Source organism: Balaenoptera physalus (genome assembly GCF_965194825.1).
Source record: "Balaenoptera physalus genome assembly, chromosome: 4".
Classification (NCBI taxonomy): domain Eukaryota; kingdom Metazoa; phylum Chordata; class Mammalia; order Artiodactyla; family Balaenopteridae; genus Balaenoptera; species Balaenoptera physalus.
Window position 1 is genome coordinate 11,429,504 of NC_138891.1, and position 26,269 is coordinate 11,455,772.

At 42.4% G+C, this 26,269-nt stretch overlaps 1 protein-coding gene across 1 annotated transcript in view; it reads left to right on the forward strand.

Annotated features, from left to right (window-relative positions):
- The window catches only part of LOC309659557 (collagen alpha-4(VI) chain-like), a 142,831-nt gene extending 122,793 nt beyond the window's left edge, over window positions 1-20,038 (forward strand). Inside the window, 5 exon segments of the mRNA XM_082459442.1 lie at window positions 7,826-7,916; window positions 9,251-9,934; window positions 11,713-11,809; window positions 12,267-12,552; window positions 18,567-20,038. Coding sequence (XP_082315568.1) covers window positions 7,826-7,916; window positions 9,251-9,934; window positions 11,713-11,809; window positions 12,267-12,552; window positions 18,567-18,836 — 1,428 coding nt within the window. The 3' untranslated portion in view covers window positions 18,837-20,038.
- The last annotated feature ends 6,231 nt before the right edge of the window (window positions 20,039-26,269 follow it).

The following is a 26,269-nucleotide window of genomic DNA, read 5'->3' on the forward strand; positions in this document are numbered from 1 at the left end:
GAGTAATGATAGTAAAGATGATCCAAAATCTTGGAAATAGAATGGAGAAAATACAAGATACGTTTAACAAGGACCTAGAAGAACTAAAGAGCAAACAAACAATGATGAACAACACAATAAATGAAATTAAAAATTCTCTAGAAGGAATCAATAGCAGAATAACTGAGGCAGAAGAACAGATAAGTGACCTGGAATATAAAAGAGTGGAAATAATTTCCTCAGAGCAGAATAAAGAAAAAAGAATGAAAAGAATTGAGGACAGTCTCAGAGACCTCTGGGACAACATTAAATGCACCAACATGGGAATTATAGGAGTCCCAGAAGAAGAAGAGAAAAAAAAGGGACTGAGAAAATATTTGAAGAGTTTAGAGTGGAAAACTTCCCTAATATGGGAAAGGAAATAGTCAATCAAGTCCAGGAAGCACAGAGAGTCCCATACAGTATAAATCCAAGGAGAAACACACCAGGACATATTAATCAAACTATCAAAAATTAAATACAAAGAAAAAATATTAAAAGCAGCAAGGGAAAAACAACAAATAACATACAAGGGAATCCCCATAAGGTTAAAGCTGATCTTTCTGCAGAAACTCTGCAAGCCAGAAGGGAGTGGAAGGACATATTTAAAGTGATGAATAGGAAAAACCTACAACCAAGATTACTCTACCCAGCAAGGATCTCATTCAGATTTGACACAGATTTTAAAAACTTTATATACAAGCAAAAGCTAAGAGAATTCAGCACCACCAAGCCAGCTTTACAACAAATGCTAAAGAAGCTTCTCTAGGCAGGAAACACAAGAGAAGGAAAAGACCTACAATAACAAATCCAAAACAACTAAGAAAATGGTAACAGGAACATAGATATTGATAACTACCTTAAATGTAAATGGATTAAATGATCCAACCAAAAGACATAGACTGGCTGAATGGATACCAAATCAAGACCTGTATATATGCTGTCTACAAGGGACCCACTTTAGACCTAGGGACACATACAGGCTGAAAGTGAGAGGATGGAAAAAGATATTCCATGCAAAGGGAAATCAAAAGAAAGCGGGAGTAACAATTCTCATAACAGAGAAAATAGATTTTAAAATAGACTATTACAAGAGACAAAGAAGAACACTACATAATGATCAAGGGATCAGTCCAAGAAGATCTAACAATTGTAAATATTCATGCATCCAAAATAGAAGCACCTCAATACATAAGGCAAATGCTAGCAGCCATACAAGTGAAAATTGACAGTAACACAATAATAGTAGGGGACTTTAACACCCCATTTGCACCAATGGACAGATCATCCAAAATGAAAATAAAAAAGGAAACACAAGCTTTAAATGATAGATTAAACAAGATGGATTTAATTGATATTTATAGGACATCCCATCCAAAAACAGCAAAATACACTTTCTTCTCAAGTACTCATGGAATATTCTCCAGGACAGATCATATCTTGGGTCACAAATCAAGCCTTGGTAAATTTAAGAAAATTGAAATCGTATCAAGTATCTTTTCCGACTACAATGTTATGAGACTAGATATCAATTACAGGAAAAAACTGTAAAAAATACGAACACACGGAGACTAAACAATACGCTACTAAATAACCAAGAGATCACTGAAGAAATCAAAGAGGATACCAAAAAATACCTAGAGACTAATGACAATGAAAACACAATGATGCAAAAACTAGGGAATGTAGCAAAAGCAGTTCTAAGACAGAAGTTTATGGCAATACAATCCTACCTCAAGAAACAAGAAAAATCTCAAACAAACAACCTAACTTTACACTTAAAGCAATTAGAGAAAGAAGGACAAAAAACCCCCAGAGTTAGCAGAAGGAAAGATATCATAAAGATCAGGTCAGAAATACATAAGAAAGAAATGAAGTAAACGATAGCAAAGATCAATAAAACTAAAAGCTGGTTCTTTGAGAAGATAAACAAAATTGATAAACCATTAGCCAGACTCATCAAGAAAAAAAGGGAGAAGTCTCAACTCAACAGAATTAGAAATGAAAAAGGAGAAGTAACAACTGACACTGCAGAAATACAAAGGATCATGAGAGATTACTACGAGCAACTATATACCAATAAAATGGACAACCTGGAAGAAATGGACAAATTCTTAGAAAAGCACAACCTTCCAAGACTGAACCAGGAAGAAATAGAAAACATGAACGGACCAATCACAAGCACTGAAATTGAAATTGTGATTAAAAATCTTCCAACCAACAAAAGCCCAGGACCAGATGACTTCACAGGTGAATTCTATCAAACAATTACAGAAGAGCTAACACCTATCCTTCTCAAACTCTTCCAAAATACAGCAGAGGGAAAAACACTCCCAAACTGATTCTGTGAGGCCACCATCACCCTGATACCAAAACCAGACAAAGATGTCACAAAAAAAGAAAACTACAGGCCAATATCACTGATGAACATAGATGCAAAAATCCTCAACAAAATACTAGCAAACAGAATCCCACAGCACATTAAAAGGATCATACACCACAATCAAGTGGGGTTTATCCCAGGGATGCAAGTATTCTTCAATATATGCAAAGCAATCAATGTGATACACCATATTAACAAATTGAAGGATAAAAACCATATGATAATCTCAACAGATGCAGAAAAAGCTTTTGACAAAATTCAACACACATTTATGATAAAAACTCTCCAGAAAGTAGGTATAGAGGGAATTACCTCAACATAATAAAGGCCATATATGAAAATCCCACAGCCAAAATGGTTCTCAGTGGTGAAAAACTGAAAACCATTTCCACTAAGATGAGGAAGAAGACAAGATTGCCCACTCTCATGACTATTATTCAACATAGTTTTGGAAGTTTTAATCACATCAATCAGAGAAGAAAAAGAAATAAAAGGAATCCAAATCAGAAAAGAAGAAGTAAAACTGTTACTCTTGGCAGATGACATGATACTATACATAGAGAATCCTAAAGATGCTACCAGAAAACTACTAGAGCTAATCAACGTATTTGGTAAAGCAGCAGGATACAAAATTAATGCACAGAAATCTCTGGCATTCCTATACAATAATGATGAACAATCTGAAAGAGAAATTAAGGAAACACTCCCATTTACCATTGCAACAAAAAGAATAAAATACCTAGGAATAAACCTACCTAAGGAGACAAAAGACCTGTGGGCAGAAAACTATAAGACACTGATGAAAGAAATTAAAGATGATACAAACAGAGGGAGAGATATACCATGTTCTTGGACTGGAAGAATCAACATTGTGAAAATGATTATACTACCCAAAGCACTGTACAAATTCATGCAATCCCTATCAAACTACCACTGGCATTTTTCACAGAACTAGAACAAAATATTTCACAATTTGTATGGAAACACAGAAGACCCCAAATAGCCAAAGCAATCTTGAGAAAGAAAAACGGAGGTGGAAGAATCAGGCTCCCAGACTTCAGACTATACTACAAAGTTACAGTAATCAAGACAGTATGGTACTAGCACAAAAACAGAAATATAGATCGATGGAACAGGATACAAAGCTCAGAGATAAACCCACGCACATATGGTCACCTTATCTTTGATAAAGGAGCCAAGAACATACAATGGAGAAAAGACAGCCTCTTCAATAAGTGGTGCTGGGAAAATTGGACAGCTGCATGTAAAAGAATGATATTAGAACACTCCTTAACACCATACACAAAAATAAACTCAAAATGAATTAAAGACCTAAATGTAAGGCCAGACAGCCAGACACTATAAAACTCTTAGAGGAAAACATAGGCAGAACACTCTATGACATAAATCACAGCAAGATCCTTTTTGACCCACCTCCTAGAGAAATGGAAATAAAAACAAAAATAAACAAATGAGACCTAATGCAACTTAAAAGCTTTTGCACAGTAAAGGAAACCATAAACAAGACAAAAAAGACAACCCTCAGAATGGGAGAAAATATTTGCAAATGAAGCAACTGACAACGGATTAATCTCCAATATATACATGCAGCTCATGCAGCTCGATATCAAATAAACAAACAACCCAATCCAAAAATAGGCAGAAGACCTAAATAGACATTTCTCCAAAGAAGATATACAGATTGTCAACAAACATATGAAAGGATGCTCAACATGACTAATTATTAGAGAAATGCAAATCAAAACTACAATGAGGTATCACCTCACACCAGTCAGAATAGCCATCATCAAAACATCTACAAACAGTAAATGCTGGAGAGGGTGAGGAGAAAAAGGAACCCTCTTGCACTGTTGGTCGGAATGTAAATTGATACAGCCACTATGGAGAACAGTATGGAGGTTCCTTAAAAAACTAAAAATGGAACTACCATATGACCCAACAATCCCAATACTGGGCATATACCCTGAGAAAACCATAATTCAAAAAGAGTCATGTACCACAATGTTCATTGCAGCTCTATTTACAATAGCCAGGACATGGAAGCAACCTAAGTGTCCATCATCAGATGAATGGATAAAGAAGATGTGGCACATATATACAATGGAATATTACTCAGCCATAAAAAGAAACGAAATTGAGTTATTTGTAGTGAGGTGGATGGACCTAGAGACTGTCATACAGAGTGAAGTAAGTCAGAAAGAGAAAAACACATACTGTGTACTAACACATATATATGGAATCTAAAAAAAAAAAATGTTCTGATGAACCTAGGGGCAGGACAGGAATAAAGACACAGACGTACAGAATGGACTTGAGGACACGGGGAGGGGGAAGGTTAAGCTGGGACAAAGTGAGAGAGTGGCATGGACATATATACACTACCAAATGTAAAATAGATAGCTAGTGGGAAGTAGTCACATAGCACAGGGAGATCAGCTAGGTGCTCTGTGACCATGTAGAGGGGTGGGATAGGGAGGGTGGAGGGAGACGCAAGAGGGAGGGGATATGGGGATATATGTATCCGTATAGCTGATTCACTTTGTTATACAGCAGAAACTAACACAATAATGTAAAGCAATTATACTCCAATAAAGATGTTAAAAAAAAGTTGCAAGTTTTGTAGCTATTCCAATTCAGTTGAATTAGGTTGTTTTCCAACCAGCAGAATAGCAGATGGAAGAGCTGAGCTGAGTAGAAAAGTCAACATAGTGTCCTGAACACGAGGCAAATACAGAGGGCAGTAACGGGGGACCAGGCCGTGTTGAAATAGGAAGAAAGCTCAGCAGCTTTGACTCCTACCCTAAACTCTGTTGTTGAGGAAATAGGCCAGAGGCTTGTCCAAGGCCACACAGCCAATTCTGGCAGACCAAGGACTAGGACCCGAATTCCCTACACCTAGTCTGTTAGTGCTGCATAGAACTTTTCCTGTGAACCAATCCTTTGTACAAACTTGAGGGTATGTTTGAATTTATTTGAAGTCTTTCATACTACCTTTAAAATTCTCATCAATTCTTCATTAGATAACACACTTCAGCCATGCTTCCTGTGGTTTAAAAATAATGTACACCAACTTAGCCTCTCCCCACAACTCTTGGAGTAAAGTCGATGTTCCTGTGTTACTCCAGTCTTCTCCCATCTCCTGGAGCACTGCTGTGGATCCTGGTTTCAGAAGCCTTCCAGATTGCCTCATGTGATTTCCAGTAAAGCTCTTAATGTGTCATATCCATGCTGACGTTTTTCGCTCTAATCCTCGGTGATTTATTAGGTCCATTTTGTTTAGTTGATACTCAGATCTGATGACCGTGTGGAGTGGATCTGAATGTTGGATGTTGGCAACTCTCCACTCACTGTTCTTGTCAGCCTCCTCCATCTGTCAGGGAGTTCCAGGGTTTCAGATACGCTGCCCACTGGAATGCGTTTTCTCAAGTGTCTGGGGAGTAGGGGCATTGAGAAGAATTCATAAATAACCACTGCCTACCTCTGGGCATTTATCTTGCTGTTCCTCCACACCGTAACACTTTTCCCTGCTTCTTTGCCAGGTAAGGATCCTACTCATTCTCTCAAAAGTGCCAGATGCCATTATCTTCATCAGGTTCCTTTTATTCATTCCTTTTGAAATGAATCTCCTCTTCCTGTGTTCCCAAAATATGTTACTGGTCTCTTTCTTTCTTGAACATTATTTGTCTATCCTTCCACTTAGGTTTTTAAGCTCTTTGAAGGTGTGGCTGTGTCATTTTTGCGTCTCCAAATGGCTTAAGACTTTTACCTAGTAGCCATTTCATCGGTCTTTGTTGATTTGAATTTCTAAGTCAGAAAAAAGCCTAAATTTAGCTGGCTTTTGGCATGGAAGACTTAGGAATGTTCCCATGTTTGTTTCGTGTTACATTAGCATAAATGAAAGTTCCACTCTTTATATTTCTTTCCTCACAAGGGTTTTTCCATCAAGGAGGCTCAGGTGAGGGACCATGTTTGGGATGCACTGCAATCCTAAACAGGAAGAGTGAATGATCTGTAAGGAGTGTATGTTACAGAATGTTCTTTTCCAGAGTAGACCCTGCCCGTTCTCTGTCCCCAAGGGTGGGCACGACATCTTCGTATCCTGAGCACCTTGCTACCAGAGGAGGGTCCAGGTCGGCTTGGCCCTGGCCACAGCAATGCAGGAGGTGGGGCTGACCCTCAGGGAGGTGATGTCCTACATGCTTTGACAGAGTGGACAACGAGATGGCCATGACTAAGCTTAGATATCCAGCTCTTTGCAAACCACACCTCAACTCCTGAGAGAAATCATCTGAAAGCTTTCCTAATCTCATTATGAGGTGGAAACCTTGAAAATAGTCTGTGTTAGCCAGGGCAGGTTGACTGTGAAACCACTCATGCCCAAGTCTCAGGGGCTCAACACCAGGAAGTGTTATTTCTGCATTTGTCACCAGCGATGTGGGTCTTTGGGTGTGTGGGTGAAGGAAAGGGGTGCTTTGTTGCATTCAGGACCTGAGCTCCTTCTGTCAGTGGCCCCAACATGGTCGAGGGCCTCAAGACCTTTTCTGGATCCTCTACATCTGGCTGGCAGAGGAGGCAGTGGAGCTTAGTGCATGCCCTGGAAATGGCATTCATCACTTCCACCTAGACATTGTTGGCTAGATCCCGGTCATATGGTCCAACTACCTGCAAGGGAGGGTGGGAAATGTAGTCTAGTCATGACCCTCAGAAGAAGAGAGAATGGGTTTGTTGATTATCTAGCCAGTTATCACATGGATCTTGTTGGATTTATTACTGTTAATATTATTTGTCTTTTAAACCTGATATCAGTTATTAAATTAATCATAATTGGAAAGGTTTGGTGAAGGAGATAAACAGATTTGCCATCCCTACAAAGCCTTCCCTGATTCCCCCTCACTCTTCCCAGCTCTGAACACCAGGAATACTCTAGAGAGGCCTCCCTGGCGGTCTCTGCCTCTCTCTATCCTCATGGTTTAGGGCCTAGATCTATGACCGCATCCTTGAAGGGTCTGCATGTTCATGGTTAATAACGCCCATCACATGGCATCACATACCATGGACAGTCACTAAAGATTTACAGAATTTATAAATGACTGAAGCCTCAACTCCCTTACCCTCATTCCAACATAACCTGATGTTTGCTGAGTTTTACACACATTGGGAGTCTGAAGACCCACAGCTCCTGTGCCCACACCAATGGTAGTCCAGCCACCAGGTTAGGACTAGAGAACTAAGTGACTATAATAACTGGAATAGAAGTCCCAAATTATTTAGACATAGAGAATTATATGTATTCTTTAAAAATAGCATATTAATATTTTTCTCATCTGAATTGGGAGATGCATGAAAAACATGGCCTGAGATTTAGTTCAGCTAACAATAACCTTGTGTATGTGTTGGCACTAGATGGATGGAACCAACAATTTTCATCTGTATGTTTGGGACACAGAGAACCAGCAGGACGTGGAGCACATGGCCCACTGCACTCTCTGCTATGGTAAGCCTGGATGGCATTGCTGATCAGACTGATGCCTTCAGAACAGGATGAATTAACTGGTGACCACAGGTCATTTCTGCTGCTCAGATGTGTATTTGTTTGGTATGTGAAGAACTTTAGAATTTGGGAATTTCCTATTAAGTCTGGATTTCTAGTTTTTCTTAGGAAGTCAGAATAATCTGAGGAATCCCAGACACTGCATTCCCTTGTGGCCACAGTCAGCCAGAGATGAGTGGTGCCAGCCCCCTTTGGAGGGGGGGGCCGGTAGTGCCCCGCCCTCCCCTCCCCACCCCTTCCCTATCTTCTCAGCTCTGGCCTGCTCTGCTTACTTACCTGTACTGCCAGGCTCCTGTGGATGGCTGGGCTTGTGTTCCTTCCTCAGTGGCACCTTAGTGTAAAGGGAAGACCACTGAGCTAAGATCAAGAGTCCTGGTTTCTTGGCCTAGAACTTTCTTTGGCCATCATCGGGGTATTGGCAAGTTGTCCCCTGTCTCAGAGTCCCTGCTTCCATCACTGTATCCCACACTGGCCTGGGCCAGAAAGAACATGATGCTGAAAGCCACACATGCCCACGTGTGAAGAGCTCTCATCCACACCCACATCACCCGGGGCCAGAGTGAGTCCTGTAGGCGAAAGCAAAAGGGGACTTAATAGTTCCCTTTACTGGATCCACACTAAGTCCTAACACTGCCAGGAGAGATTTGGCTCTGAAAACTTGGTTGGGTCAAATACGGGAACTGCCATTTGTAGAGTATATTACAGCCAATGAACTGCTTTCCCGTCCATCGTCTTGTTTGACATGTGGTTTCTCTGGGCCTCCATCCCCCTCCTGCGGAAGCAAAAATCTAGCTGGGGTTTTTTGAGCCTGAGCTTTTACTACACACCAGGAGCTGTTCTGAGCCCTTACATATACTAACTCATTTTAAAGTTACACTTCACAAACAACCTCATAAGGGAGGTACTATTATTATTATTATCATTATCGCCGTCTGACATGAGGAAACTGAGACTGTGGGAAAGCTGAGTAATCTGCCCCAGGTCACACACTCCCATAAGAGGTCGGGCCTGATTGAACCAGGCAGGGGTCTGTGAACCTAGTGATTAGGAAGCCGTATGGCCTAGTGGTTAGAAACATTTACCAAGGAATCAGATACTCTCAACTTTTCCTCCTGGGAAACAGGCACATTTATTTACAGTGCCCGTCTACTGGCAGAGTCAACCCCATGCAGGCAGCCCTCAGCAGTGGCTTTCCCTACTGAGCGCCTGGAATTGTGTGTCCATGGGAAGGGAAGGGACGTGTGGTAACCCCGCCTCTCCCCACCTCTCCTCTGCAGATCAGTGCAGCCCGGCCCCGGAGTGTGGGCTGGGCGTGCCCAGGCTGCTGGCAGTGGACACGGACGTGGCCTTCATGGTGGACACCTCCGTCGGCGTGGGCACTGACCTCTACCGCACAGCCTTGACTCTGGTGGACGCTGCGCTTGACGACCTGGAGGTGGCTGCGCAGCCGAGTGCGTCTCCACGCGGGGCCCACACGGCCCTGGTGACATACACGACCCCCCGCTTCTGGCCGGGCGCGGGGCGGCCACCTGTGCACGAGGGCTTCCACCTGACCTCATACGGCCGCCGGACGCAGATGCAGAGGCACGTCCGCGAGGCCGTGGACCATCCCCTTTGGGGAACGCCGGCCCTGGGCCACACCCTGGAGTGGACGCTGGAGAAGGTGCTCCTGGCGGCCCCACTGTGCAGGAAAGCGCACGTCCTCTTTACCATCGTGGCCAGCGAGACCAGCAGCTGGGACCAGGAGAAGCTAAGGACTCTGTCCCTGGAGGCCAAGTGCAAGGGCATCACTCTGTTTGTGCTGGCCTTGGGCCTGGGCGTGGGGACCCGCGAGCTGGAGGAGCTGGCCCGCGTGGCCAGCGCCCCCTCCAAACAGCACCTGCGGCACCTTGAGGGGATCTCGGACGCAGAGGCGGCCTATGCCTGGGGCTTCACACGGGCCTTCCTGAACCTTCTAAAAAGTGAGCAGTCGGGGAGCCCTGGGGATGCTGGGTGGGGAGAGGAACGTACAGAGCCTGGCATATGGGTGAATGGGTGCCCATTGCACCTTCAATCTTGCTGAGGTGTAGGCAGCTCCGAATTCTCTGGGGGATCCCCCAGGAAGCACACCACTTCCTGAAAACCCTGAGCTATGTTGCCCTGACGCTGCCAAGCCTAGCGTTGGTTTCTTGTCTGGTGGCTGGGAGGCCTCAGGTTTGCACTGAACCTTTTGATTTTCTCATTTACCAGAATGAGGATTACAGTCTCTTCTCTATTTGTGAAGCCTACGTTCAAATACCTGCATGAAAGCACCACTGCTGTACACACATAAGAAATTGTTACTGTTATTGCTGTATCCAGTGATTCAGAATCCAGTGCTATAGAACAGTGTTTCTCAGATTTTAACATGCACATGCATTTCCTGGGGATCTAGTTAAAATTTGTATTCTGACTCAGTGGGTCTGAGCTAGGGCCTGAGAGTCTGCATTTTAAAAAAATTTTATTGAAGTGCAGTTGATTTACAAAGTTGTGTTTAATTTCTGTTGCAGGAAAGTGGAGAGTCTGCATTTTTAACAGGCTCCTGGTTGATGCTGATTACCACACCTTGAGTAGCAAGAGTCTTCAGGGACTTGCCAGGAAGTGAGGGAGACAGGACAGAAGTCCGGGGTCTCCCACTTCAGGTTGGCTAGATGAAGCCACCAGTGAAGGACACTGTGACAGTGCATCTTGGCCAAAATTCTTCCCTGCATCCTGTTCTAGTAGCCTCACTTCCAGTTGAACCAAGTTCATGGGCAACTGGTACCAAATATGGATCCCTAGCATGATGATGGAGATGGTTAGGATTGGGGGTGTGTATTATCCTGGTCACATTTGCAGGAGTTTGTCTTGGGCTTTGTCCAGCTGTGCATAGTCCACAACAACTCATGTGCGGGGTGCCTCCTTGTGACATGGGAGGCCTTCTTGCCCTCCTTGCTGGGAGACATTAGTTTCTCAGTTTCTCAGTTTATAAGCAGATGTGACAACCCTGTTGGGATCCTTGAGGAACATCTGTCCGTTTGTCACTTAAGGAATAAAGGGAGTCTGATGGACATCTTAGAAGTAGAGACATAGCATTTGTGCTTCTGTAATTTGAGAGGTATGGACGTTAATGAATTGGTTCTAGTGCAAGCTTTGCCACTAATTAGCTGTGTGATTCTAGAAAGGTCAGTGGACCACTCTGAACTTTAGATTCCTTACCTTTGCGAAAGATGGAGGGGAGAATTGTAATAGATGGCTGATGGCCTAGTGATTCTTTGAGGGAGATGGAGGCTAAAGGATTAGTTTTTTAGTCTGTTTTAATTTCACTTTATTTTTTATGTTTTATTACATTAGGTTGTATTTCATATTGTTCTATTCTTTTATGTTATTTTATTTTATATTGCTTATACAATAGGATGCATTTTATTCTCTTATTTTGCTTGTATTTTATTTGCTTTTATTTTTGTATTTATTTTATGCTTTGTTTGAATTTACATATTTTTGATTTTATGTCAATGGATATTTTTTGTTTTTGTATTTTATTTTGTTACTCTTTATTTTGTTTTACTGTATATTTTACTTTATTTTATGCTTTACTTGATTTTATTTTGTGTCTTAAGTTTTATGTCTTAATGGTCTTTATGCTTCATTTTGCTTCATTTTTTTCACTTCATTTTATTGTTGAGTTTCATATTATTTTATGCTTTATTTGATTTGATTTGATATTTTATTTTATTTTTAGGTAGAACAAACCAGTACCCACACCCAGAGCTCATTGAAGAATTTGGAGGCCTGAGCCGAGGGGACACCTTGCTGCAACCCATCCTGTCTGTCAAGAGGTAGGCTGAGGGCAGGGCTGGGCTCTGTTCCCTGTGGGGAACTGTCTCCCTCAGGTCACAGGCAAGCCAATCCTTGACTTGACTCCAACCATTGGGACCCAGATGCTTCTGTGTTTGACAACTCTGATATGGCTTGGTTTTTCTTTTCTTATTTTTCAATATTAAGAGTAATACAGGACCAATAAAAAAATTCAAAGAGCACGTAAGTGTATAAGAGCAAACAATAACGATATTCCATTCCACTGCATTCCCTATCCTCTAAACCCATATCGCAGCAGTAAAATTGATAATGCTAAACATATTATTCTGATACCTGTCCCAACACCTCTGCAAACCTAGGACAACAGCTGATGTGGTAACGAAGTCATCAGGAAATACCCAAGCCTGAAGCTCCCGTGCCCAGTGGCACCAGGTGGGACTCGCCCCCTCGTTCTCATGGTTTTTTGTTTCCATGCAGGTTGCCCAAGCGCCAGTTTGGCAAATCTGGCCTTGCTGATGATTTGGAAGCACTCGAAGCAACAGGCTCTTTTCTAGAGGAGAATAGAAAAGCCACGATGACATCTTTCACTCAGCAAGAAGCACTCGAAAACTATGAAAAGAGTGGCTACGATGCTGAAGAAAATGAACAAGAAAAGCCCACAAAACCAAAAGAAACGGGAAAAGAAAGAAATTTAGGCACTGCCTTTGGTAAAAACCCAACTACTCCTTGCTTCTTGGGTTGTATTTACTTTTTAAAATCTTTAGCATAAAAAAAAAATTCCTGTGCACTGTGTTAGCCTGCAGACTTTGGCTTTCTACAAGCTTTCCTTGCAAATGCACAGATTCATGTATGCAGCTAAAGAAACTAGTTTAAGGAAACATATGAAGACTGACTTTTATCTGAGTGTAAAACTGGAGCTAATGGAAGCTGTCTCAGGGAGTGTTACAGAGTCTCACCCCATGCAGTGTCTGTACTTCCTTGTGGAGAAGCAATGACCTATTGTGGAAGTGGTGAACGTACTTCTGACCCTGAGGGAAAATGCTCTAGCTTGTAGAAGGCTCCTTCATCTGTGAATGGCCACGTGTGTCCTGACCAAGTTTAAGAAACATTTTGGATCCATCTAAAACAACTGTAGCATCGATTTTGGATTACAGCCAATGCCATTGCCACCTCTTATGTGTGATCAACAAATTAAGCCAAACAGTAAACACATTAGAAAGAGATATGGCGGGATTTGATGCTGAAGTTTCTAAAAGGCAGGGAAAAGATAGCTGAGAGACTTTCTAGTGAGTGGCGTGGTCAGTCCTGCTTAGATTAAATGGGAGGTCACCGCCCAGAGGTTTTGAATGTGCCTATATGGTTCTCTCTCTCGTGCTCTATCTAGGTGGCTATGGAACAGTTATTTTAATCTCTCTGTGGCTCAGTTTTCTGATCTGTAAAGTGGGGATTATGTGACTGCCTACCTCATGGGGTTGTTTTGAGAATAAAACTTGATAATTCTTATGTTTGCCACACAGTAAACATACAAACATACAATTCTTATGTTTGCCGCACAGTAAACATCTGTTAAGATGCTGATATGTCCTATCTCTTAGATTCCAAAGCAAACATATATCCAAAGGAAAGAAAAAAACCAGACAGACACAGGAATAGGCACTCCCAGCAGGGACAGTAACATTTCACTTTCTTAGGCTAAACAGTAAACACAGAAAATCTTGTCTTGTTGACTGTTATGTTTCTGGTATATAATGTATGCCAAGTATACTAAGGATTACTTTGGCTATAAATTAGAACCATCTGGGAATCTTTAAACATTCTCAATGCCCAGACCTCATCCCAGACCAATTCAATCAGAATCTCCGAGTGTGGGACTGACCCAGTGATTCCACTGAGCAACTGAGAGTGAGAAGCACGGCCTGAAGGAATCTTTTCCCTCAAAATCAAGGCCAGTGGGATGAAAGAGAACTTCCTGGTGGTCGAATCCAATCATACTCAAGGGGGCTTGAAGGTTTCCAGCATTTCCCACGTGCTCTGCTCCTCGGCTCTGGCTGGTTCCCTCTCCAGTCACATCCCAAAGCCGGCCTCAGCCTTCACTACCTCCTCACCGTCCTTCCCTCACGTCTCCTCCTCTAGCACTTTTTTTTTCAGAAATAAAGGTAGCCAAGTGCAAGCTCCTGCAACTCCCTGTGTTGCCCACAGCCTTCCTCCCTGCCCTCCAGTCAGAGGAAGGAGCTGTCTCTTGTCTTCAAGGGTGTACTGAATGCCAAGAAGGACCACAGAGCTGTCAGACCTCTCTGACTGGAGTGCCTCGGGCCTGGGCCACTGTTGCCCACTGCCTTCCTCTTCAAGCTCTCTTCTGTCTTGGCTTCAGAGACAACATTCTTTTTAAAATTTATTTTTTATTTATTTTATTGAAGTATAGTTGATTTACAATGTTCTGTTAATTTCTGCTGTACAGCAGTGTGACTCAGTTATATGTATATATATAGGGTTGGCTAAAAAGTTCATTCGGGTTTTCCAAAACAGCTTATGGAAAACCTGAACGAACTTTCTGGCCAACCCAATACACACACACACACACACACACACACACACACACACACACACACACACACACACACAATGTGTATATATACACACCATAATGGAAAAGAATATGAAAAACAATGTGTGTATATATATGTGTATATATATATATATAATGTGTATATAAATATATATATTCTGTTTCATATTCTTTTCCATTATGATTTATCACAGGATATTGAATATAGTTCCCTGTGCTATACAGTAGGACCTTGTTGTTTATTCATTCTATATATAATAGTTGGCATCTACTAACCCCAAACTCACAATCCATCCCTCCCCCACACCCCACCCCCAGCCTTGGCAACCACGCATCTGTTCTCTACGTCTGTGAGTCTGTTTCTGTTTTGTAGATAAGTTCATTTGTGTCATATTTTAGATTCCACATATAAGTGATATCATGTGGTATTTGTCTTTGTCTGACTGACTTCACTTAGCATGATAATCTCTAGGTCCATCCATGTTGCTGCAAATGGCATTATTTCATTCTTTTTTTTGGCTGGGTAGCATTCCATTGTATATATGTACCACATCTTCTTTATCCATTCATCTGTTGATGGATATTTAGGTTACATCCATGTCTTGGCTATTATAAATAGTGCTGCTATGAACATTGGGGTGCATGTATCTCTTTGAATTATATTTTTGCCCAGATATATGCCCACGAGTGGGATTGCAGAATCAAATGGCAACTCTATTTTTAGTTTTTTGAGGAACCTCCATACTGTTCTCCATAGTAGCTGCATCAATTTCCATTCCCATCAACAGTGTAGGAGGGTTCCCTTTTCTCCACACCCTCTCCAGCATTTGTTATTTGTAGACTTTTTAATGATGGCCATTCTGACCAGTGTGAGGTGGTGCCTCACTGTAGTTTCGATTTGCATTTCAGAGACAACATCATTATCTTTTCTTCCACTTCTGACCAGCCCATCTTTGTGAGCTCCTCTCCCCAGGTCCATCCTCATAGGGGGATCCAGCTTTTATGAAGCCTGAAGTTTATACAACTTAGGGGGCCCTCTGTAAGCAAAAGAATACAAAATCATTGAAATTAAGGATGAAAGTAAATATTTATTTAGAAGAGGTATATGCACATAAGGGGTCCTGAAGCTTAGGCTTCATTAATTTCATGGTAAATCTGCAATGCCTTCCCTAGGTCCTGTCTTCAGACCTCAAAGCCGTCTACACACACTACCAGGCAACTTTTCCTACTGTGACTTCAACTATCCCCTCTGTATAAACGACTCAAAATCCATGTCTTCCACCTTTAACTCTCTCCTGAGCTGCAGACCAGAATGTTCAACTATCCTCCAGACTACATCATTGGACATGCCCACAGTCATCTCAAACCCAGTTAAGCAGACTGGCCTTGACTTTCCCATGGAACCTTCTCTCCTTTTATTCCTTTACTGGAAGGAACTACACTGGCCCAGAAATGGAAAGCCAAGCCCACACATCACTAGTTGTTCTCTGCTCCCCACCTGCACCCCCAACTGGAAACCAGATCTTGGCGTGGCACCCTCCTCAGCATCCCTCAGACTCATCCCCTTCTCCACATCTTCCCTCTTCATACCCTGCCATCCACCTCAAATGTAATTGCAGTGCCTTCTAACTGGTCTTGTTTCTTCCAGTTTGTCCTTTTCCCAGTTGCATTCTGAAGACCATATTGTTTTTTCTAAAATGCAGATCTGGCCATGTGATTTCTCTTCTTCTGTGGTTCCCCCATTGTCACGAGATCATGTTTGGGTGCTTGGGTAGAGCACGAGGGCTTCTGCGTGGTCCTGAGGGTCTCACTGGCCATCACTGACTTGCATACACTTTTCATGGTATTGCGGTAGCCTTTCTACCCTGGTATTTACCCCATGTCCCCATGCCATCGTTCCCCTCACCTGCCTGTCTCTGCATCCTCTCCGCAGCGTCCATCTGGACCACATCTGCTCATCTTTTACTGCTCAGGCCAGTGTTACCCGGACTTGGAGCCCTCTCTGGCCCCAAGTAGTGTTGAGCTCCCACAGCCTCCCCATGCCCTTGCATCTCAGGCCGAGTTCTGCCGGAGCTCTGGCACATTTTGCTGCATCTATTTGTGGAGAATTAAATGAATGTCCTCTCTCTTCCCAGCAGCCAGGCTGATCTTGATATATTTTCAATTTCAGTGTATCTCCAGAGTGCACAGATCTATTTTGTGGTTTTCTCCTCCCAATAGGGCTATGTTATAAGACGTACATCAGGAGAGAGAACCGGCCTCGGCAAAACAGCAGTTTCCCTGTCACTGCTCCCAATACCTTTCCAGCTCTCTTCTCTCTCTCTCCCCTTTTCTTTCCTTCCTTCCTGGATTCCGTGGACTTGTTTTAGTAAAACTGACCCTGCTGCAGCGTTCTTCCGAAAAAGCAAAAGTTAATATTCATGGTAAAAATAACACCAAATGTAAAATTGGAGGCTATCAATAATTGTGTGGGTGAAATGGCCCCTGATACCATATCATACTGATAAAAAAATTAAGAGTCTGAGGCTTCCTGAGTGTTACGTTACAAAGAACATCTTAGAGATAATTAGTTCAAAGCAGTAAGGATTTACTCACCCATAGCTGCACCACACTGGCTATTTCCATTTCAATTTCAATAATTTGAAATGAATCAAATGAAAAATTTAGTTCCTTGGTTGCAGTAGCCACATTTCAAATGCCCAGCAGCCACATGGTCAGTGGCTACTGTATTGGACAGGGCAGATATAGAACATTTCCCTCATGGCAGCAAGTTCTACTGGACAGTGCTGCCCTAAGAAGTATAATCTAGAAGAAGCAAGCCCTGTTTGATTATCTCCCAGACTAAAGGCAATGGTGGGACTTCTAAAGACCAAAGCCATAAAGTGTCACTAGGAAAAGTGAGTGCTTTGTTTAAACTAGTCCTTGGCTTGTCCATTTGGAATCAGTTTGTAATGGTAGAGGTTGGTGCCAGCTGATTGCTGAGCCCCAAATCCATTTGTTGAACATACAGAGTAGAGTCAAAAGGTCACCACTGGAGCGTTTTTCTGTTGACACCCCCCTACTCCTGCCACGTTTTTGGAGAAGCATTTGCTCTGGCTTCTTCTCCTGGGCCCTCACTACTTGCTGTCTTACACCCTCCATGGAGTCATGAAACAGGCCAGTTCTGATGCGCTTGTTCAAGGCAGAAGACAATTCCCATGAATGTATCTCATTCTCTGAGGTCCAGCACATCTGGTCAACCCTTCAAGAAAACTGGTCTGTGCTGATTATACTAATGGGAGATGGGTAGGCAACTTCCTGCGAATGGACCATGAATTGCTTTCTGAAGACAATATCCTCTTTATTTGGGAGTGCTTAGAAGGCCCAAGGGAAACTATTTGGAAGGTAACATCATTCTGTGCTGTAGGGCTGACCCAAGACAAGAATATTTTTCTCCGATATAGAGTGTGCCCAAGGAAATCTGTTCTCCATAGAAGGCAGAGGTTACAGACCTGGGTAAATTCATGTCTGATTTACAATTTAAAATAGGCATTCCAGATCTTGCTCTTGTTGTAACTTGTTGATTCTCAATGATATTTTCCAGGAACATCATGTTTTTCTTTTAATAGATAGCGTAACTTCTTGGGCTGGTGTCAGGGTACAGTGAATAATAAATTAGCTGGATTTGCTTAGACCATTAGAAGCCTGGAACATTTGGGGATTAGGCAAGGGATTGAGACAGTTTGAAAAAAAGAGGGAAATAAGCATAATAAGCAAGTGAGTAGTTCTCTTGAATTTGGTCAAATGCTTTTTCTTCATCTACTGAGATGATCATATGATTTTTATCCTTCATTCTGTTAATGTGGTGATCATGTTTATTGATTTGTATATGTTGGACCATCCTTGTATCCCAGGGAGAAATCCCACTTGATCATGGTATATGGTGATTTTAATGTGCTGTTGAATTTGGTTTGCTAGCATTTTATTGAGGAAAGCTTTATTGTTTCATTCATTCACTCATTACACATTGTTGGGTCTATGTGCCATATACTAGACACTGTGCAAAATAATATCTAACTGTATTGCCCCTTTCACATGTGTTTTGTGACAGCTTACAACAAACTTGTGATGTAGCTTTTTTTTTAATATTTCTTTTATGATGGAGGAAATTGAGGCTCAGAGAGGGTAAGTTACTTGCTGAAGGTCACAGAGCCAGTTTTGGGTGAGGTTAGGATTCATTTTTAGGTCTGGAATGCCAAACCATTACTTCTTTTCTGTCATGCTCATGCAGGAAACTCAGCTCTCTCTGTATTCATTTTCTTGCAGGTCCTTGTTCCCTGGATCCAGTGGAAGGTGAGTGCCAGGATTATGTCCTGAAATGGTCCTATAATGAAAAGGAACAGGCTTACCGACAGTTCTGGTATGGCGGCTGCGGGGGCAATGCCAGCCGGTTTGAGACCAAGGGAGAATGTGAGGCTCGGTGTGTTCCAACTCCCCTATAGAGGCAGGCAGAGCGTCAGTGCTGCTGCCTCTGTTTTAATAATTCATGAAATGGAGATAAACTTTCCTGAGACAGCGCCATTCAACTCATAAGCAATGAAGCCCATGCCACAACCTCAGAAGTAGGATTCCTCACCCTGTGAAGTTTTTCCTGCCAGCGAGAGCTTGGCCAGATGATTTGTAAAAGACTGCATTCTAGTAGTTTCAAAAAGGAACCAAAACATTCCTGGAAGTTCTTTCAATGATTTAAAACTGAATGAAAAAGAAACTTGAACTTGACCTTACCTAAAAATTTTCTTGGCATTATAGCAAAAAGGAAATTTTCTTGACATTGTAAGTAAAACCTAATTTGGAAATGAGTTGAAACTTGATTTCCTTTTTTATCATTAAGAGAACATGGAAGCATTAGTAAAGTAGGGGTCTAGAAAAGGGGACATCTAATGTGAAGTTCATCCTTACAACCTAGCGTAAAAATAAAGGCATTCTAGATTAAATCACTTGGTGTGAGACCATGTATGATACCACTCACTGCGATCTGTGTTATACTTTGTGAAGTAGCAGTTGATGGAGAGGAAACAGCAGTGAGTTTGCTATGGGATGGATCCTTTGACATCAACTACAATGACTCTTATCCTCCAAAACTTGGTGATTCAACAATTCAGGCTGATCTTGTCAATACATATATAGAACTAAGGGTCTAGGTTTACCCTGGATAAAATATTTTGCGATATCGCATTGGCCAAAAAATTCTTTCCGGTTTTTCCATAACATCGTCTGGAAAAGCCTGAACGAACTTCTTGGCCAACCCAATAGATAGTGAGGATGACTGTAATTTTGCAAGAGCTTCTTCTGGCTCACAGCTCAGTTCTCCAGGCCTCTGAACTTGGGTTCAGCTTCAGGGCAGAACTGAACTACATTGAATTCTAGAGCTACCGGGTATTGAGGGTGCCTTGTGCGGGGCCTCTGGAGCATTCATGTATTAGCTCAGGTTGCCATGACAAAATACATAGACTGGGTGGCTTAAACGACAGAAATTTATTTCTCACAGTTCTGGAGACTGCAAGTTCTAGATCAAGCTGTTGGCCATTTGGTTCCTGGTGAGAGCTCTCTTCCTTGGCTGCAGACAACTGCCTTCTCACTATGTCCTCAAATAGCCTTTCCTGTGTGGAGAGAGAAACAGAGACACAGGTAGAGGTCATTGTCTGATGACAATGGTAGGGCCCTACCATTATGGCCTCATTTAACCATAATTACCTCCTAAAGGCCATATCTCCAAGTACAAATACAGTCACATTGGAGGTTAGGGCTTCAACATACAAATTTGGAGGGGGACACAAACATCCGGTCCATGACAGATCACCAGCAGCTTGTGGTTGCCCCTAGGTACCCAGAGTGGAGCTTGCTTTCTGGCAAGTTCCTGGTTTAGTAATGAAAGCTGTGATTTCTAGAATCTCTTTGTTCCTCTTCTCAGCCCATTGACACTGCAAATGGAGTGGGAACAAGCTTGATCATAGAAACATGAGAATTTTAATCTATTGTTATGACAGTTATTTTATCTGATCACAAAAGGATAACTGTGTGTTTATGGTAATAAATTCATAAAACACAGAAATGTACATGGAAAAAATAACTATCACCTATCATCTTTTCTCCCAAAGGTAACCATTTTTGTATAACCCAGATTTTTTTTTTTTTAAAACAAATTGTTACTTTTTGTTTTTTGTTTTTTTTGGCTGTGTTGTGGGTCTTCATTTCTGTGAGAGGGCTTTCTCCCGTTGCGGCGAGCGGGGGCCACTCTTCATCGCGGTGCGCGGGCCTCTCACTATCGCGGCCTCTCGTTGCGGAGCACGGGCTCCAGATGCGCAGGCTCAGTAGTAGCTGTGGCACACGGGCTTAGTTGCTCCGTGGCATGTGGGATCTTCCCAGACCAGGGATCAAACCCATGTTCCCTGCATCGGCAGGCAGACTCTCAACCACTGCGCCACCAGGGAAGCCCTAACCCAGGTTTTTTTCTAATGCCTAGGATACTGTTTTTTTTTTTTTTTCTTCCTTAACGTACTACATGGTAACCAATTTTGGCTAAAACATCTATGTGATGGGAAAGAAACAGCAGGTGTTCCCTTTAGCCCAGCAGAGCTGTTCATCTGCTGGGGTGTGTATGCATTTCTGTTTTAGGCATGGCCTCAGCTGCCTGGGCATAAAGGGACCAAGTTTATCCATCCTGAGGATAGGAAGTAACTTGAGCTGGGATCTATTTTCCACTTCTCACTTCTACCCTGCCCTTCCTATGTCCTGGGGTTGGGGATGCAAAGGCAAAACTTCAATAGTAAGAGGACACGTTCAAGGGTGTTGGTTGTTCCCATCCTTGGCGTGCTTACAGGGGCCACTGCAGTTCTCCCAACGTTGACAAGGCGGTGGTATACCCTTCCATGGAGCCCCTCTGACCCCTGCAGAAAGTTTACCTGAAAAACCCTGAGGCACAGACACAATCTGACCAAGGGACAGAAACAATTATCAGATGTTTTAGGTAGTTTTCATTGAAATGATGAATATACAGTTTATGAAGCACTTTCCCATATTATCTCATGAATTTGCTCATTTCCACCACTAAATCTCAGATGTTTGTCTTATTCTTCCCAATTTTTCCTCTTGTTCTTCCCATTCTCAGAGGGGTGAAGTGGCTTGACCCAGACCTATAATAGAAACCGGTCTTGAACTCCTTTTGACCCCAACACTGGGGCTCCTTTTGCTTTACTCCATTCGTTCCCAAACATTAGCTTCCACCAGATAATCCTGAAGGTCAGAGCCACAGGGAAGGAGGGTGGGCTGAGACAGAAGGATGGAATTTCCTTCCTTGCCTCAGATTCTCCCCCACCCCCAAACCCTGGGGATTCTGGTCTGGCCCTAAGGCTGGGAGAGAAGGAGGGAATTTGGGCTGTGATGCAGGACAATCCTCATGACAGCCTGGCCAACTCCACAGAGAGCAGTTGCCCCAAGGTGGAATGGTTGGGCCTGTATCCCCTGCCCCCGTGGCCATTGGATGTGGGCTGCCCCAGGAAGGGCATGCTCTTGGGTGAGGCAGCTCTGCAGCTGTGGCAGACCCTGCAGGGGCCCAGCTGAAGGCTGTCTGCCAACAGCACTCCCAGTGTTGCAGGAAAGAGAGTGGGCGCCAGAAGACAGTCATGTCTTGGGTCTCAGGTGAGTCCCTGGGACAGCCGTGAAGTGTGGGTTCTTGGCTTTGTGCAGGAAAGAATCCAAGAGTGAGCCATAGTAAAGTGAAAGAAGATTTATTCAGGGAGATACACAACCCACAGACAGAGTGTGGACCATCTCAGAAGGTGAGAGGCGCCAGGGTATGGGGTTTTCAGTTTTTAATAGGGGTGGATAATTTCATAGGCTAATGAGCGGGAGGAGTATTCCAGCTATTTTGGGGAAGGGGTGGGGATTTCCAGGAATTGGGCCACCACCCACTTTTTGACCTTTTATGGTCAGCCTTGAAACTGTCATGGTGCCTTTGGGTGTGTCATGTAGTGTGCTGATGTGTTACCATGAGCGTATACTGAGGCTCAAAGTCTAGCAGAAGTCACTCATCTGCCATCTTGGACCTAGTTGGTTCTAACCAGTTTATGTCATATCCTCAATGGCTATCATTCTTTTAAAGGTTGTGCCCTGCCCCCTTCCTCTGTCACCAGCAGCTGGTACAACGAGCCCTTCATTGAAGGGGGATCTGGGTGGTGCATCTCCATGCCCATCACAGTGCCTCCACCTGAAATGTCCTTTTGCATTCAGTTTCCAGATTTCCACAGCTGACCAAATCCAACAGGACACACTCAAAAACTTGAGTATGTCATGAAAGCCCTCAGAGATCTGGGCTTTGCATCCATCTCCAGTCTCACCAATGACAGAAATTGTTCTTTCCCTCCAGATTTTCACTTGAGCAATAACACTAAATAAATCACTTGTAGTTTCCTGGAAATTCCATATTCCATCCATCCATGCTCTTGCCCTTGGTGGCACTCCTGTGGGTAATGGCTTTAATTCATTTATTTGAAAAATATTTAATAGGCATCTACTATGTACCAGGTCCATTATCTGTGTCAAAATCTAGCTCAGCACTCATTGCCTCTGTGAAAATTTCTCTGATTATCCCTCCAAGAAGGAATTAGTCATTGTATCCTATAGCCTTCCTGTACACACTTTTTGCCCCTTTCCCATCATTTTTATACTATCTGCCCATTCATCTCCTTAGACCGTAAGGCTTTTCACCCTGGAATTGCCTGCCATGTACAGAGCTGACACATTTCCTTTTGGTTTTTGTATGATCAGGCCACTCAAGATGGCTGTTCTCTTGCTCTCTGTACATCCCCTGCTCAACCAGTGCCTGCTTCACCTACACCTACTCACATGACTGACCTTCTTACATACTTACCCCTGCCCCAGCTAGTGGTGAATCTAATCTTTAGACCAGAACATCTCCACTATGATAGCTTATCAAAGAGGTGGTGAGAGGCGTGCCCCTCTGCTAGTTTCCCTGGTAACTGATGAGCCAACCTGACGTCAACTCCCCCTATAACTGGCAACCTCCCCCTCCCCCAGGGAGTGAAGACTGCAGCCATGTCCTGCCCGCCTTCGGCGCACAAGGTGGGGATGTCGCTCCAGGACCTTGGAGCGTCAGACATGTAAGCTCCCCCATCCATGAAACCATTGATGTCTCTGTTATTGACTCTGGGCTCTTTCTTAGGTCTCGAGGCTGGGCAAGTACAGGGCTTGTAGGCCTGTGGGGTAGAGCCCAACAGTTCTGATTTTTTAACTCTCTGCCTGTCTTCAAAGTGTGTTAGAAATGCTCCCCCAACAATACTTGATATTTTCTTCCCTTCCGTATCTCTTGCTCTAGAAAAACTCTCTGCTTTTTAGATGTTTATTTCAGACACCAGGGCAACAGTACCTAATCAGCCAAGTGGAAGAAGTTTCACGTGTTTTAAATTTCTCACGTAGATCTGTCAGTTCATTAATTATCATTACTCATTGCTTCGGGTCTATTCATTTTTCTGATGAAGGTATTAAGACAGAAAGGTCAAGTGACATCAAATCTCATGCAATGAATCAGTTGGTGGCCTAAAACTAGAATTAAAATGTGTTTGGAAGTGATTTGGCATCTATTTGGTTCACTCTGCTGTTTAAGGGTTTAATCATTGTGTGAATTGACTGCTTTGTACTTTTTTTTAAATTGGGGTGTAGTTGTTTTACAATGTTGTGTTAGTTTCTACTGTACAGTGAAGTGGAGTTCCCTGTGCTTTACAGCAGGTTCTTATTAGTTATCTGTTTTATACATATCAATCCCAACCTTCCAGTTCATCCCACCCCCCCACCCCCCATGCCCCGCTTTCCCACCTTGGTGTCCATACATTTGTTCTCTACATCTGTGTCTCTATTTCTGCCTTGCAAACTGGTTCATCCGTATCATTTTTCTAGATTCCACATATATACATTAATATATGATATTAGTTTTTCTCTTTCTGACTTACTTCACTCTGTATGAGAGTCTCTAGGTCCATCCACATCTCTACAAATGACCAAATTTCATTCCTTTATATGGCAGAGTAATATTCCATTGTACATATATACCACATCTTCTTTATCCATTCATCTGTTGATGGACATTTAGGTTGCTTCCATGTCCTGGCTATTGTAAATAGTGCTGCAATGAACATTGGGGTGCATGTGTCTTTTTGAATTATGGCTTTCTCTGGTATATGCCTAGTAGTGAGATTGCTGGGTCATATGGTAATTCTATTTTTAGTTTTTTAAGGAACCTCCATACTGTTCTCCATAGTGGTTGTATCAATTTACATTCCCACCAACAGTGCAAGAGGGTTCCCTTTTCTCCACACCCTCTCAGGCATTTGTTGTTTGTAGATTTTCTGATGATGCCCATTCTAACCGGTGTGAAGTGATGCCTCATTGTAGTTTTGGTTTGCATTTCTCTAATAATTAGTCATGTTGAGCAGCTTACCATGTGCCTGTTGGCCAACTCTATGTCTTCTTTGGAGAAATGTCTATTTAGGTCTGTCCATTTATGGATTGGGTTGTTTGTTTTTTTTGATATTGAGTGACATGAGCTATTTATATATTTTGGAGATTAGTCCTTTGTCCATTGATTCGTTTGCAAATATTTTCTCCCATTCTGAGGGTTGTCTTTTCATCTTGTTTATGGTTTCCTTTCCTGTGCAAAAGCTTTTAAGTTTCATTAGGTCCCATTTGTTTATATTTGTTTTCATTTCCATTACTCTAGGAGGTGGGTCAAAAAGGATCTTGCTGTGATTTATGTCATAGAGCGCTCTGCCTATGTTTTCCTCTAGAGTTTTATAGTGTCTGGCCTTAAAGTTAGGTCTTTAGTCCATTTTGAGTTTATTTTTGTGTATGGTGTTAGGGAGTGTTCTAATTTCATTCTTTTACATGTAGCTGTTCAGTTTTCCCAGCACCACTTATTGAAGACGCTGTCTTTTCTCCACTGTATATGCTTGCCTCCTTTATCAAAGATAAGGTGACCATATGTGTGTGGGTTTATCTCTGGGCTTTCTATCCTGTTCCATTGATCTATGTTTCAGTTTTTGTGCTGGTAACATACCGGCTTCTTTTTTTTTTTAATTTGGTAGCATTTATTGTGCCACAAAGCCCTCATGATGGAAGCTGTGCCACTTATATAGTCTTGATTACTGTAGTTTTGTAGTATAGTCTGAAGTCAGGGAGCCTGATTCCTCCAGCTCTGTTTTTTTTTCCTCAAGATTGCTTTGGCTATTTGGGGTCTTTTGTGTCTCCATACAAATTTTAAGATTTTTTTGTTCTAGTTCTGTAAAAATTGCCATTGGTAATTTGATAGGGATTGCATTGAATCTGTTGATTGCTTTGGGTAGTATAGTCATTTTCACAATATTGATTCTTCCAATCAAAGAACATGGTATGTCTCTCCATCTGTTTGTGTCATCTTTGATTTCTTTCATCAGTGTCTTATAGTTTTCTGCATACAGGTCTTTGACCTCCTTAGTTAGGTTTATTCCTAGGTATTTTATTCTTTTGTTTGCAATGGTGAATGAGTTTGTTTCCTTAATTTCCCTTTCTGATCTTTCATTGTTAGTGTATAGGAATGCAAGAGATTTCTGTGCATCAATTTTGTATCCTGCAACTTTACCAAATACATTGATTAGCTCTAGTAGTTTTCTGGTGGCATCTTTAGGATTCTCTATGTATAGTACCATGTCATCTGCAAGCAGTGACAGTTTTACTTCTTCATTTCCAATTTGTATTCCTTTTATTTCCTTTTCTTCTCTGATTGCCATGGCTAGGACTTCTGAAACTATGTTGAATAATAGTGGTGAGAGTGGACATCTTTGTCTTGTTCCTGATCTAAGAGGAAATGTTTTCAGTTTTTCACCAT